Source organism: Rousettus aegyptiacus, unplaced genomic scaffold, assembly GCF_014176215.1.
Source record: "Rousettus aegyptiacus isolate mRouAeg1 unplaced genomic scaffold, mRouAeg1.p scaffold_m13_p_4, whole genome shotgun sequence".
Taxonomy (NCBI): Eukaryota; Metazoa; Chordata; class Mammalia; order Chiroptera; family Pteropodidae; genus Rousettus; species Rousettus aegyptiacus.
Window position 1 is genome coordinate 111,643,775 of NW_023416307.1, and position 12,281 is coordinate 111,656,055.

Genomic DNA, 12,281 nt, shown 5'->3' on the forward strand with positions numbered 1-12,281 from the left:
CTTCAAAAATGTCAATGTCATGAAACACAAAGAAAGACTGAGGAACTGAAGAGATAGGACAACAGAATGTAACATATGACTCAGGATTTTCTTTTGTCATAAAGGTCATTATTGAGACAACCAACAAAATATAAATAAAGATCTGTGTTTTGATAATAGTAATATATCAATGTTAATTTCCTAATTTTGCAACTTGTATGGTGGTTATATAACAGAAACAGGAAATTCACACTGAAGTATTTAGGAGTAAAAGCTATCATGTCTTGCAATGTACTCTCAATAGTTTAGGAACAGAGAGGGAGGGGAAAGCAAAAGGGAGAGGGAGATGAAAAAATCAAATCTGGTAAAATGTTAACATCACATAGGGTGAAATGTTAACATCTGGAGAATCTGGATGAAGGGTACCTGGATTCTTTGTTCTAGTCTTGCAACTTTCCTATAAGTCTGATAGTATATCAAAATAAAAAGCTAAAAGAAAAATTTCTTCATATATACACAAGACAGATAAAATATAGCAAAATACTAAAAATTGTTAGTATAATCTAAGCAATAGGCACATATGCATGTTTTTGGTCCTTTTCAACCTTCCTTGTGTTTGAAAGTTTTCATGATTAAAAAGGTCTATTGAAATTACCAGTTTAATGTCACAATCTTAGAACCTCAATCACTTTTTCCTAAAGTCCTATCCTTAATCTATCTTGCCCTTGTGCATTCTATCCTTCATTGTGATACTATAGCAATTCTCTAACTTAGATCAAGAACCTGCATTGATTCCCTGTCATCTTTATGTGGCTTTTAAAGTTCTCCATAACCACCATTACTTATTTTCCATTACCCACTAATATACTCAATTCCTAATAGTCACTGTCGTAGCTCACACTCATCACTACTTTCTTTACTTATCTTTGCTCATACCATTCTCCTTTACTCCTACAAACCTGCATATCCTTTAAAGCTCAGGCTCAAGCGTCTGCATTTAACCCTGTGACTGCATCTAACTCCCAGCACACAATGTTCTCTTTTGCTTGATTTCTAGAGCTTGACGGTAAAACCCAAGCAAACCAGGAAGGCCTTTCAAGTTCCCTAATTGTTTAACAGCATTCAATTTATTTTTAAAGGAGCACAGATACACAGGATTTGAAAGAGACCTTTAAGATCAAGTAACCTATTCCTTTAATTGGACAGATGAAGAAATAAAGGTCTAGAGTTCTGAAATGGCTTATACATCTGGGGAGTGGAGACAGGACCAGAATTCTCACTCTAACTCAATTGTTGTTTCCATAAATCATGGTATCTTCTTAGTTATATTAATAACAATTAAGCAGCATGCTTTTCTAACAAATTCTCATTTTCTTCTCCAGAAATAAGAGGATTCCTATCATTATTTTCATTTTAGTAACAAATGTTAAATGTATATATGTTTCACATTTCTGTTCCACACTACATGGAACATACTATATTCCACCTAATACAATGCTAGACATACAGCAGGCACTTAACTATCTGATTAATATACAAAATATTTGAACTTAAAATGTATAGATTTTTAAAATAAACACAATAAATGTAAATAAATTAATGCAACAACTAAAGGACTACCATCACTTTCCCCACCAGGATACCTCTTCTTCCAGAAATAAATACTTCTTTTAATAACACCACTATCCTTTCAGTCATTCAGGGTCAAACACTGGAATTATATATGACTTTCATTTCTCTCTCATATTCTGTTTCTCAGGCCTATTCCAGATGATTACCAAAGAAGAGATGATAAAGACAAGAACAACTGGGCCCAAACCTCAATTTTGTTCTTTGGTTTAAATTTCTCACCCTAGGTTAGACTCTCGATAATTACCTAAGCCTCCTAACTGACTGTCTTACCTCCAACCTCTACCTATTCTACTTCATCCAACAATCTCCCCCAAATATAGGTCTAATATTTCTGTGCTCAGAGCTACTGAATTCTGCCAAAATAATCACCTCAACTTATAAAATACTCAAATGATTATATGAACAAACTTTAAGTATACTGTACTTGTCAAATCCAACCCATATTATCTAGCTTGTAGTTTTTAATATTTCCTTTTTCTGAGAAGATATCTCAATCTTCTCATGATCCTACTCATAGTGGTATAGCCACTATGGGAAACAGTCTGGAGGTTCCTCAAAGAATTAAAAATGGATATACCTTTTGACCCAGCAATTACACTTCTAGGTATTTGGCCAAAGAAAACCAAAATAATAATTTGTAAAGATCTATGCACTCCTATGTTCATGGCATCAGTATTTACAATAGCCAAGATATGGAAGCATCCTAGTTGCCCATCAACAGATGATTAGGTAAAGAAGTTATGGTTTCTTTATTCAATGGATTAGATAAAAAATTATGGTTTCTTTATTCAATGGACTATTACTTAGCCATAAAAAAAAAAAAATGAAATCCTACCATTTGCAATGACATGGATGGACTTAAGAGGTTATTATGCTGAGTGAAACAAGTCAGACAGAGAAATATAAATACCATATGAATTCGTGTATGTGCAGAATCTAAGGAACAAAAGGAACAAATTAAATGAAAACAGACTCACAAATAGAGAGGATAATCTGGTGATAGCCAGAGGGGAGAGGGGTTGGAAGGTTGGGAGAAAGGGATGAGCGGTTAAAGAAATACAAATTAGTAGTTGATGGTGTTAGGTCCAGGAGGGCCCTATCCCCTGTAGTGTGGGAACCAGACTTCACCCTTACCTTTGTGTGGGAACCAGACCTTGCATTTGGGTTGGCAATGCTACATGTCACCTCCTGCTTCATTGGACTCTCCTTCCTTCCCCACCAACTTACTCGCCCAAAATATTCCCACCAAAAAAGCCTGCCTCAAGCTCCATATAAGTTTCAGATCCCCTTGCGCATTCAGGGCTGAGGCCATCTTCAGCTCAGCCAGGCTGTCACTCTGCTACACTAAATCTTGCTTAACCTCTTCAGCCTTGTGCATTCCTCCTTCAGCAAACCTAACTGATGGATGGTCCCAGGGATGACAGCATCGGGAATGCAGCCAGCAGTAATATAATGGCTAGGTGCAGAGCCAGAGGAGAGAAAAAGTAATCAGGGGGATCATTTCATAAACTATATAAATGTCTAACCAATATGCTGTATACACGAAACTAGTAATGAAATAAAAAATTTTAAAAATCTATATACTCTATAAAAAAAAACCCAAAATGACTAATAACATTATCACATTGCCAATAATAAGTAATTCTTTAATATCAAGTACCCATTTAGTATTAAAATTTTCCCACTGTCTCAAATTTCTTTTATAGTAGGATTGTTTGAATGAAGATCCTAATAAGGTTCACACATTGCATTTAGTTGACACATCTCTTAAATCTCTCTTAATTTAGAGGATCTCTCATGCCTCTTTCCTTCCCACTCTCTCAATCTTCCAATTTACTTGAAAAAACTGAGTCATGTGTCCTGCAGAATTTTCAAGTCTGAATTTTGCTGTTTTATCCCTACCATATCATTTAGAATCCGTCCCTAGCTCTTTATATGTGCTGCAAGTTTGTAGCCGAATCTAGAATCTTGACCAGGTTTCAGGTTCAATTTTTTTAATCACTGAATATGTCATATATAGTATGACGCACTTTCAGGGTCATCTCAAATGATATTTCTTCCACGAAGCTCAAACTGCCTTTCTTCCTCATCTTCCAAAATAAACATAAAGAAACAAACAAAAAAATCTGTGCATTATTTTTTCTTTCTTTGACTCCTAATGGCAACAACCACCAAGAAGCAGCTTATCATCTGTAACTCTCTTATCACCAAGGACAGAAACTCCTTAAACCCCAAGAACAGTCTTATCAGACTTTGAAACCATGAGAGGCACAGTTTCCTAAAAAGAGCAAATTTGCATTAGATACTGCTTGGACTGAATTCCAGTTCTCTTTTTACCTTTTTTGGAAAAATGATTCCAAGCATATAAAAACTTGTAGTTTGAGTCACATCTTTCTCTTTCAAAAGTGGCATAAATTGGTTGAAAATGATTAATATTGCAGGAAAAAAGTACTATTGCTATCTATCATCCTTTTATTTACATCTCATGGTGAATGTTTAATCTACTTTAGATTATTTTCCTAATCCTAGATGACTAATATGAAGAGTAGCACACTATAATTCTAAATAAAGATTGGCTATAATTTTTAAAAAGGAAAGAATAAAATTTGAAAATAATGGTTCGAGAAGTCAGGCATAGGGTTTCAATGAGGAAAATAAAGGAGCTACTTAAATGTTCTTAAAATTAAGCTCCAAAATCTTCCAACAGGTGCTGATAAAGACAATACTTCAATAACAACGTTGGTAGTCATATAGAAATGTAAGAAAAGTTTTGGGATTCTATTTTTGTTTTTGTCACTTTAACAACACCCCAAGCAATTAATAGCAGCATTAGTACATCCACTCTCCTTCCACAGGCACCTTGTATTTTCCAGTCTCTTTCTCTCCAGCTTCCCCTTTTATTCCTTCTTCCTTGAGTCTGATTTTCCAGCTTATATTATAGGCACTTTTACAGATAGAATATAGCCTTCCCATGGTACTCAAGGATGAAAAAAAAAATGTTCCCTTATATGTGGCAAATAAACGAACACACATATTATTATTATTTTTTAAAGATCTAATTGGCTTTATTAAGCGATTCATGAATTGAGTAGCATCCCATCTAGCAACTAGAAGGGCACTCCCTATTATTAACAGGAAAAGATCTACCACCAGTTGTTTTTTTAAGCCCTACAATCTTATTCAATTAATGAAAGGTTACTCTTTAATAGATAGCTCTGCTTTTATTAATCACTATCATCATTATTATCAGTGTCTTCATTACAGTGCATAACACACTGTTTTCGACACCATGGTACATGATCTACATGATTTGGTTTAATCTTCCCATTAATCCTATGATGTTGATCTTTCCCAATCTGACCAATGTAAAAAAGTGAAGCACAGAGGAGTTAAGCAGTTTGCCTGAAGACATATTACAAATAGATGGCAGAGCTGAGATTGAGCCCAGAGCTCTCTGACTCTTAGCTTCCTGGCTGGAGTGTGTTACTTTCCTAATGCTCTTGTGGTTTTATAACTTTGATGTAAAAGGTCTGTTATTAATTCATTCAACAAATATCTTAGTTTTACTGAACATCTGGCATTGTGGTAGGCAGTGAGGTAAAAATAAAATCTAGAACAGACTGACACATAAAATTACAAAAGCACTAGTAACAGTTGAATATAATTAACACAGTCATAAATGATACTCATAAATCAATCTGAACTTGGCTGCTGAAAAGATTTCTGGGAGATTTCTAGAGTAAAAAAGACCATAAGAACAGCTACGTTTGTATGATTGGTTTTCATTATTCATTCACCTCCCCTCTTGTTTCTCTATGTTCCCACAGAGGCCCAGGGGTTCAGTATCAATAACAACTTTTTATACAATAAGAGTATTGCATTTCTGAGAAGAGTCAGAAATGCTCCAAGATGAGATTATAGACTGTGGAAACACTAACTTAGATTTATTATTATAACACTAGAAAAAAAGCATGCTCATCAACACCAAAGGTAAGAGTGCTAGAAACTATGCTCATACTTAGAGATACTTAAAGGTTGACAATTGGTTGCCTGGGCCAGTAATCCCCAGGGGGTCCCTTGTTAATGGAATTCAATCAAAGGTGGCTTCAAAGAGCCACATGAGCTTCAGTATCTATGGGGAAGAAACAAGAAGGCCAGAATGCCCTGACTAAGGAACTCTAAGAGAATCTAGGCAATCTCTGTTAACCATACCTAATCCCAATCATTGTAAAACTAGGCCAGCAGCAGGGTCATGCAGGGTGAAACCAAGGTTTCCTTATATAATCCAAACTCAGGGTCTAGACTGAGGTGGGAGTTTCCTTAATAGCCCAGCCAGAAGCACAAGTATTTCTACACTGAGGAACTTCCATAGGCTGTGTCTGCTGTTGATTCCAGAGAACTGCCTGGTGTTAGTCCACTGCTACAAACATGTTAACCCACTGGGCTGAACTTACATGTCAACTTTTCTTTGTATAATAGGCAATATAAAAGAGGCTAAATGCACAACCACAGATTTATCAATAAGCTACCCTAAGGCACCTTATTTTTAAAAATCATTTGTGAATGCTGATTTATTTCCCACCCATTTCATTCTAAACAAGTTAACATCAATAAATAAACATACTTCTTATTTAGAAGTAAGACAAGAGAAAGAATTTATTACATGCACTGCTTATTTTAGCCGCACTCAAAATATCTAGAAGAATGTCCTAAAAACCTAGGTATATTTATTGGAGGATGAGGACGATCAGAAAATGAAGAAATTTACAACTGCTACCATTTATAATAATAAAGCAAACAGGTGGTTCTTTCAAGTTAATATTTTTATCTTTTTCTAATTTGTGTTAAAAGTGGTAATGAGTTTATATAAGAGACATCAAGGTAAATACAAAAAAACTACAGCTGCATTTCAAATTCTACCACTTACTGCTTTGCCCTTCATAACCTTGATTGATACAATTTATTTTACAATAAATTCTTTGAAACACTGGCACCGGCACCAACATTTTAAATTTTCTGCTACTTTATAGAACCTGTCAATCTTTTAACTAAAACAAAATTCATATTATGCGTGGAACTAATTTTGTAGCAAAAGGTAAATAAATCTCATGCCCTGGTTTAAAATATCATAAAAACATGTTAAAGTACCTTTTAATAGGGACACTTTAGCAAGGGATTCATTTAGGTCTTGCTCATCCATTTGTGCATCTATGGGAGAAAAAGATAATTACAAACAAAAACAATAACCAGCTCTATCAGCAAGCTACTGTTATCACAATAAATAAACTTAAATTTATACTGCTATTGTATTTGGATAGTTAAAGTTTAAACAGCTATTGTATTCAGATAGTTTAAACAATATATCCAAGATTCAAGAAAGTGACTTGATAAAGGGAAGCAATGTTTTCCCCCAACATAAACTCTGAAATCTACACCGACATTAATTTGCATACTTAAACTGTTCAGCAACAATAACATCTGCAGATCTATAAACATTAGGTTAAAGCTCACCTGTAGTGTCGTCACTACTTTTCTCCTTGCTTGGACTCAGAGTATCTGATAAATCAGATTCCTTTGCTCTTGCCTGGTTTTCTACCAAGTAAAAGAATAAAAATAAAAGAATGTCATTATAATTAAATAGCGTCTATCAATAAAACTGCTTCAGGCTATGTGTGCTCTAAATCTACTGGTATGCAAAATACTTTTAAAATTAACTGAGGTCACTGAATCTCTTACTTCTTCACCACTCTAGTCCAAAATGGAATGCTGGTTATTACATGGAGCTCATATTAAATTATAATGTGGATCGTGTCTGCTATGCGGAGGGCTGGGACTTTTGTTCAAAGCTGTCCACTGGCCAATTGGAAACAAAAATGAAGCACGTTTTGCTAAAGTATTCAGAGAACTGCAACAAATATAGCAAAATTCCCAGGATAATGTGGACATTGTATGAAGATGATGAAAGGAAATAGCTGTTATATAAAAACACCTGTTAGGCTGCCTTAGTACTATTTATTCATAAAATTCTAAAATAATCACAACTATTTGTTATAAAAGTAACACTTAAAATAATAAAATCAATAGTCTTTTACATCTAAAGAAAACATAATTATACCTGAACTACACTGAGAGAAATATTTTTAAAAGTCTTGAAATTATTTCCAAGTGGTGTGCTACCTGATTCAATGAAGACATACTACATCTAATTGTCAACAACGTGCTCTCTAAAATCCTAACTGAAGGCCAACAATGTCATAAAGATGACTGGAAATTAATTAGGCCCTAAATTCTCATCTGTAATGGCACATCTGTGTACAGAATGGCATGCATGAAGATAGCATTCACAGAGAAAATCATTTCCCTGACCATAGTCCTATATCAGCTCTCCATTCTCCACAAGACCTCATCCAACCTTGACATCCCAGAATTTAGCCTGGTCCCTGTATTAATTCCCACATGAACACTATTTCAGCCAGACCAGCCTCTCTGAACAGGGCTGAAACATGTCACCTCAGTATGGCCTACAATTCTTTCCTTAAGTTGAATTTCCCTGAACTCAATGACCATTCTCTCTCTACATGGCCTATTCATCCTGTGAGATACAGCTTAAGACCCATTATCTCTAAGGAAGTGTTCATATCTCCATCATGCTGCTTCTTTTTATTGCATCTTCTCTGTGTCATATACTTTTTCCAATTAATCATGTCCTATTTTATATCATGCTGTGTCTGTAGCTTATTTCCTTAGTGAGATTATAAATTCACTAAGCATATGATCATTTTTTATATTGGTACATACTTGACTGTTCTGTTTGTGGTAATATATATCAAAAATTTTAATGTACATATCCACTTCTAGTACTTTTCCTAAGGAAATAACAGACTACATATAGTATATATAAGGATATTCACTGCATCATTGTTCATTATGAAATGGAAAATATTCAAAATATACTCACTACTATTAGATAAAATTAGTCTGTTAAAGAACAGTATATATAATATGACTCCATTTAGATTGAAAATAGCTATACATTTAGCTTATGAATTTTTATATTATAATTTAGTTGTATATACATAGTTGTAGTAGAAGGATCTACAACAGAAATACCAATGGTTACTTTTGGAAATAGGGCCATGGTGGACATTTACCTTCCAAATTCACATAGTCATATATTGTTTGAAATTACAGTGAATAGATATTGTTTTATAATCAACTAAGTCAAAAGATATTTTCCATCTTGAAAGTAATCAGAGGCATATCTAAAACCATTATTGTCAAAATATTTAATTCAATATTAAAAAATAATTTGTTATGGCTATTTCATATAAGAACACCCCTGGAATTTGTGGTTTAACTTATGAAATGGATGATGGATTACAAAAAGCCTTTTGCTTCTTTTCTCACTGCCATTTCTAGTCAAAGGCCAACTGATGAGAGACAGGGAACTCTGATGAGAAGTAAAGTCACTGACCACAGAGGCCCATGGGAATCCAATTAGTTCTGGTACATTCACAGTGTGCTATAAATCAGACATTTCTGAATGTTCCAGTTTTGATCACAAAGTTGGTCTCAAATAAGGCAGGCTAATACATCTACTCTATAGATAGATAAAAAAGGATTTGCTCTGGGGGAACAGAAAGGAAAACAGAAAAATGAGTCTTTTCTGATTTTGATGTTTTTGGAAATTTTATGATCAAGATATTGAGGTAAACCAAGAGAAATACACTTTCTAAAGTATTTTTCTGGCTTAGAAAGAACTTTCATATTTAGAGTATTAGCCAAGAAGGTAAAATTGTCTTAAAAGTGGGTCAAATCTTTTACTGAGATCTTACTAGAATATAAGCTCCATGAGGGTAGGGATTTTTTTGTCTTTTTTGTTAGTTGCTATATCCCAATTGCACAGCAGCACAATCCATAGTAGGTGCTCCAAAAAAATGATGACTAAAGGCACAAATCCACTGTAAGTAAAAAGGCAAGCTTTTACCAAATCAAGTCACTGTACCATCATAGTTGTACCGATACTACAGTTATCATATGGAAGGAAACCAAATGTATTCAAGAATGAAACACAAGACACAACAAATGAGTGGTACAGTATGTACTTCTTTTCAAAACATCTATTCTTCAGCTATGAAGTAGCACTTAACTTCCTAGTATTAAAAGTCATTTGATTCGTTTTCTGTGCAGTACTTAATCATTAAGACATACCAATAGTATACAGAAGAAAATGAAAGAACAGCTACCAATATCGATACCAAACCTGTTCCTAAAGTGGAAAGTCTACAACAAGGTGACTATTTACACTGTTATCTCTGAGTAGTCACAATGATGGATGGGCAACACAAACATATGGGCCATAGCCCACTTCGTACACCACTAGAACAATTACATGGAAAGAAAGTAAGGTGAAGGATCAAAAAGGAAAAGAAGAACTAATATTTGTCGGGCCCATTGTTTCTTGTTTTATAAACATTATTTCATTAAATTTCTCCAAAACTCTATAAGTTAAAGATTGTTAATTCATTTTACAAATGAGAAAGCTGAGGTTTACAGAACTAAAGTAAGGTGCTTGGAGGCATATAGCTAGTTAGTGGTAGAACTTGAAGTTGAATCCAGTTGTCTTACCTAATCATATTCTTTCTCCCACCCCTAAAGCTATTATAGATATGCAATGACTGCAAGCTGAGTAAGGGCCTAAGCAGAAAGCATATGCAACCTATGACTACATTTTGCACTAGGTGAAAAATCTGAAGAAAATACTAAGACTTGTACACTGGTAACTGGCAATTTCCATCAACTGATACTTTCAATGCAGAAAAGAAAATTCCACCAAAAACATCACTAATGAAATCATTTTAAAAATAAGTTAATTCAGCCAAATCTAAAAGAAAATACTTTATAGCCAGATTTAACATGTAACAGTATAACCATCTAGTTTGTTACAAGGATTACCTCTACATGTTTAATATGAGCACTAGTAAAATGTTGACTGCTGACAGAAAAATCTCTCAATATATAAAACTTGTATCTGTATTATTATTCTCTTTTAAGAATGTTTTAGTTTTCAATTATAATTGGCATATTATATAGTGAGTAGACATCTATAAAACTCATGAAGGGCTCGTCCCAATAAATTTATTACCCATCTGACACTGCACAGTTATTACAATATTATTGACTATATGTATTCCTTATGCTATACTTTATAACTCCATGACTATTTTGTAACTTCATCTCTTCCCCCCTTTTCACACCCCTTCCAATCCTCCTCCCCTCTAGTAACCCTCAAAATGTTCTCTGTATGAGTTTGTTTCTGTTTTGTTTATTTTATTTAGATTCCACATGTATGTAAAATCAAATGGCATTTGTCGTTCTCTATCTGACTTACTCCACTTAGCACAATACCTTTTAGAACCATCATGAAATATCTTTTTCCATCCCTTTACTTTCAGTCTGTGTGTGTCTTTTAATCTGAAGTGAGTCTCTTGTAGGCAGCATATGTAAAAGTCTTGTTTTCTAATCCATTCAGCCACCCTATCTTTTGACTGGAGCATTTAATTCTATTTTATTTGAACTACTTATTAATAGACATGTAGTTATTACCATTCTTTATTCATATATAAATTTTTTAATTCATATTTTTGACACATATTTTTTTCTTCTTCTTAAAGAAGTCCCTCCAACATTTCCTGTAATACTGGCTTTGTGGTGATGAACTCCTTTAGCTTTTTCTTGTCTGGGCATTCTTCATCTGTTCTTCGATTCTAAATGATAGCCTTGCTGGGTAATATTGATTATAGGTCCTTGCTTTACACCACTTTGAATATTCTGTGCCAAGCACTTCTGGCCCGCAAAGTTTCTGTTTAGAAGTCAGCTGATGGTCTTATGAGAGCTCCCTTGTAGGTAACTAATTGCTTTTCTCTTGCTGTTTTCAATATTCTTTGTCTTCAACCTTTGGCATTTTAATTATGATGTGTCTTGGTGTGGTCCTCCTTGAGTTCATCTTGTTTGTAACTCTGAGCTTCCTGTAGTTGTACATCTATTTCCTTCACCAGATTAGGGAAGTTCCATCATTATTTCTTCAAATGGGTTTTCAATTTCTTGCTCTCCTCTCTCTTCTCCTTCTGGCACCCCTGTGATATGAATGTTGTTGCCCTTGAGGTTGTCCCAGAGCCCCCTTAAACTATTTTTTTGGATTCTTTTTTCTTGTTGCTGTTCTAATTTGGTGTCCTCTAGTACCCCATTACCTAAATCACTGATTCAATTCTCCACTTCATCCAATCTGTTGATTCCTTTGAATGTACACTTTTCAGATACTGTTCCTTCATTTCTGACTGGTTCCCTTTTATGTTTTTCATCTCCATTTTTATGTTTTCTCTTTGTTAAAGTTCTGAGTTCATCTACTCTTCTCGTAAGTTCACTGAGCAGCCTTATAACCAGTGTTTTGAACTCTGTGTCTGGTAGATTGCTTGTCTCCATTTTGTTGAGTTCTTTTTCTGGAGCTTTGTTCTGTTCTTTCATATGGGACATGTTTCTTTGTCTTCCCATTTTTCTTGTCTCCCTGTGTTTGTTTCTATGTATTATGTGGGGCTCCTAAGTCTCCTAATTTTAGTAGAGTGGCTTTATGTAGCAGGTGTTCTGTGGGGCCCAGTGGCACAGTCTTCCCT

The 12,281-nt window shown here is 34.5% G+C and overlaps 1 protein-coding gene across 33 annotated transcripts in view; it reads right to left on the reverse strand.

The window, feature by feature from the left end:
- LOC107503380 (sarcolemma associated protein) overlaps positions 1–12,281 on the reverse strand; it is a 124,604-nt gene that overhangs the window by 19,294 nt on the left and 93,029 nt on the right. For 31 of the 33 annotated variants that reach the window (XM_016131569.2, XM_016131570.2, XM_016131564.2 and 28 more), the window contains 2 exons: positions 7,123–7,203; positions 6,760–6,819 (listed from right to left, as the gene is read on the reverse strand). In XM_016131569.2, the coding sequence (XP_015987055.1) occupies positions 6,760–6,819; positions 7,123–7,203 (141 nt within the window). Of the gene's footprint in view, positions 1–6,759; positions 6,820–7,122; positions 7,204–7,347; positions 7,664–12,281 lie in introns of those variants that run through there. The other 2 variants (XM_016131571.2, XM_036219898.1) reach the window with 2 other exon arrangements.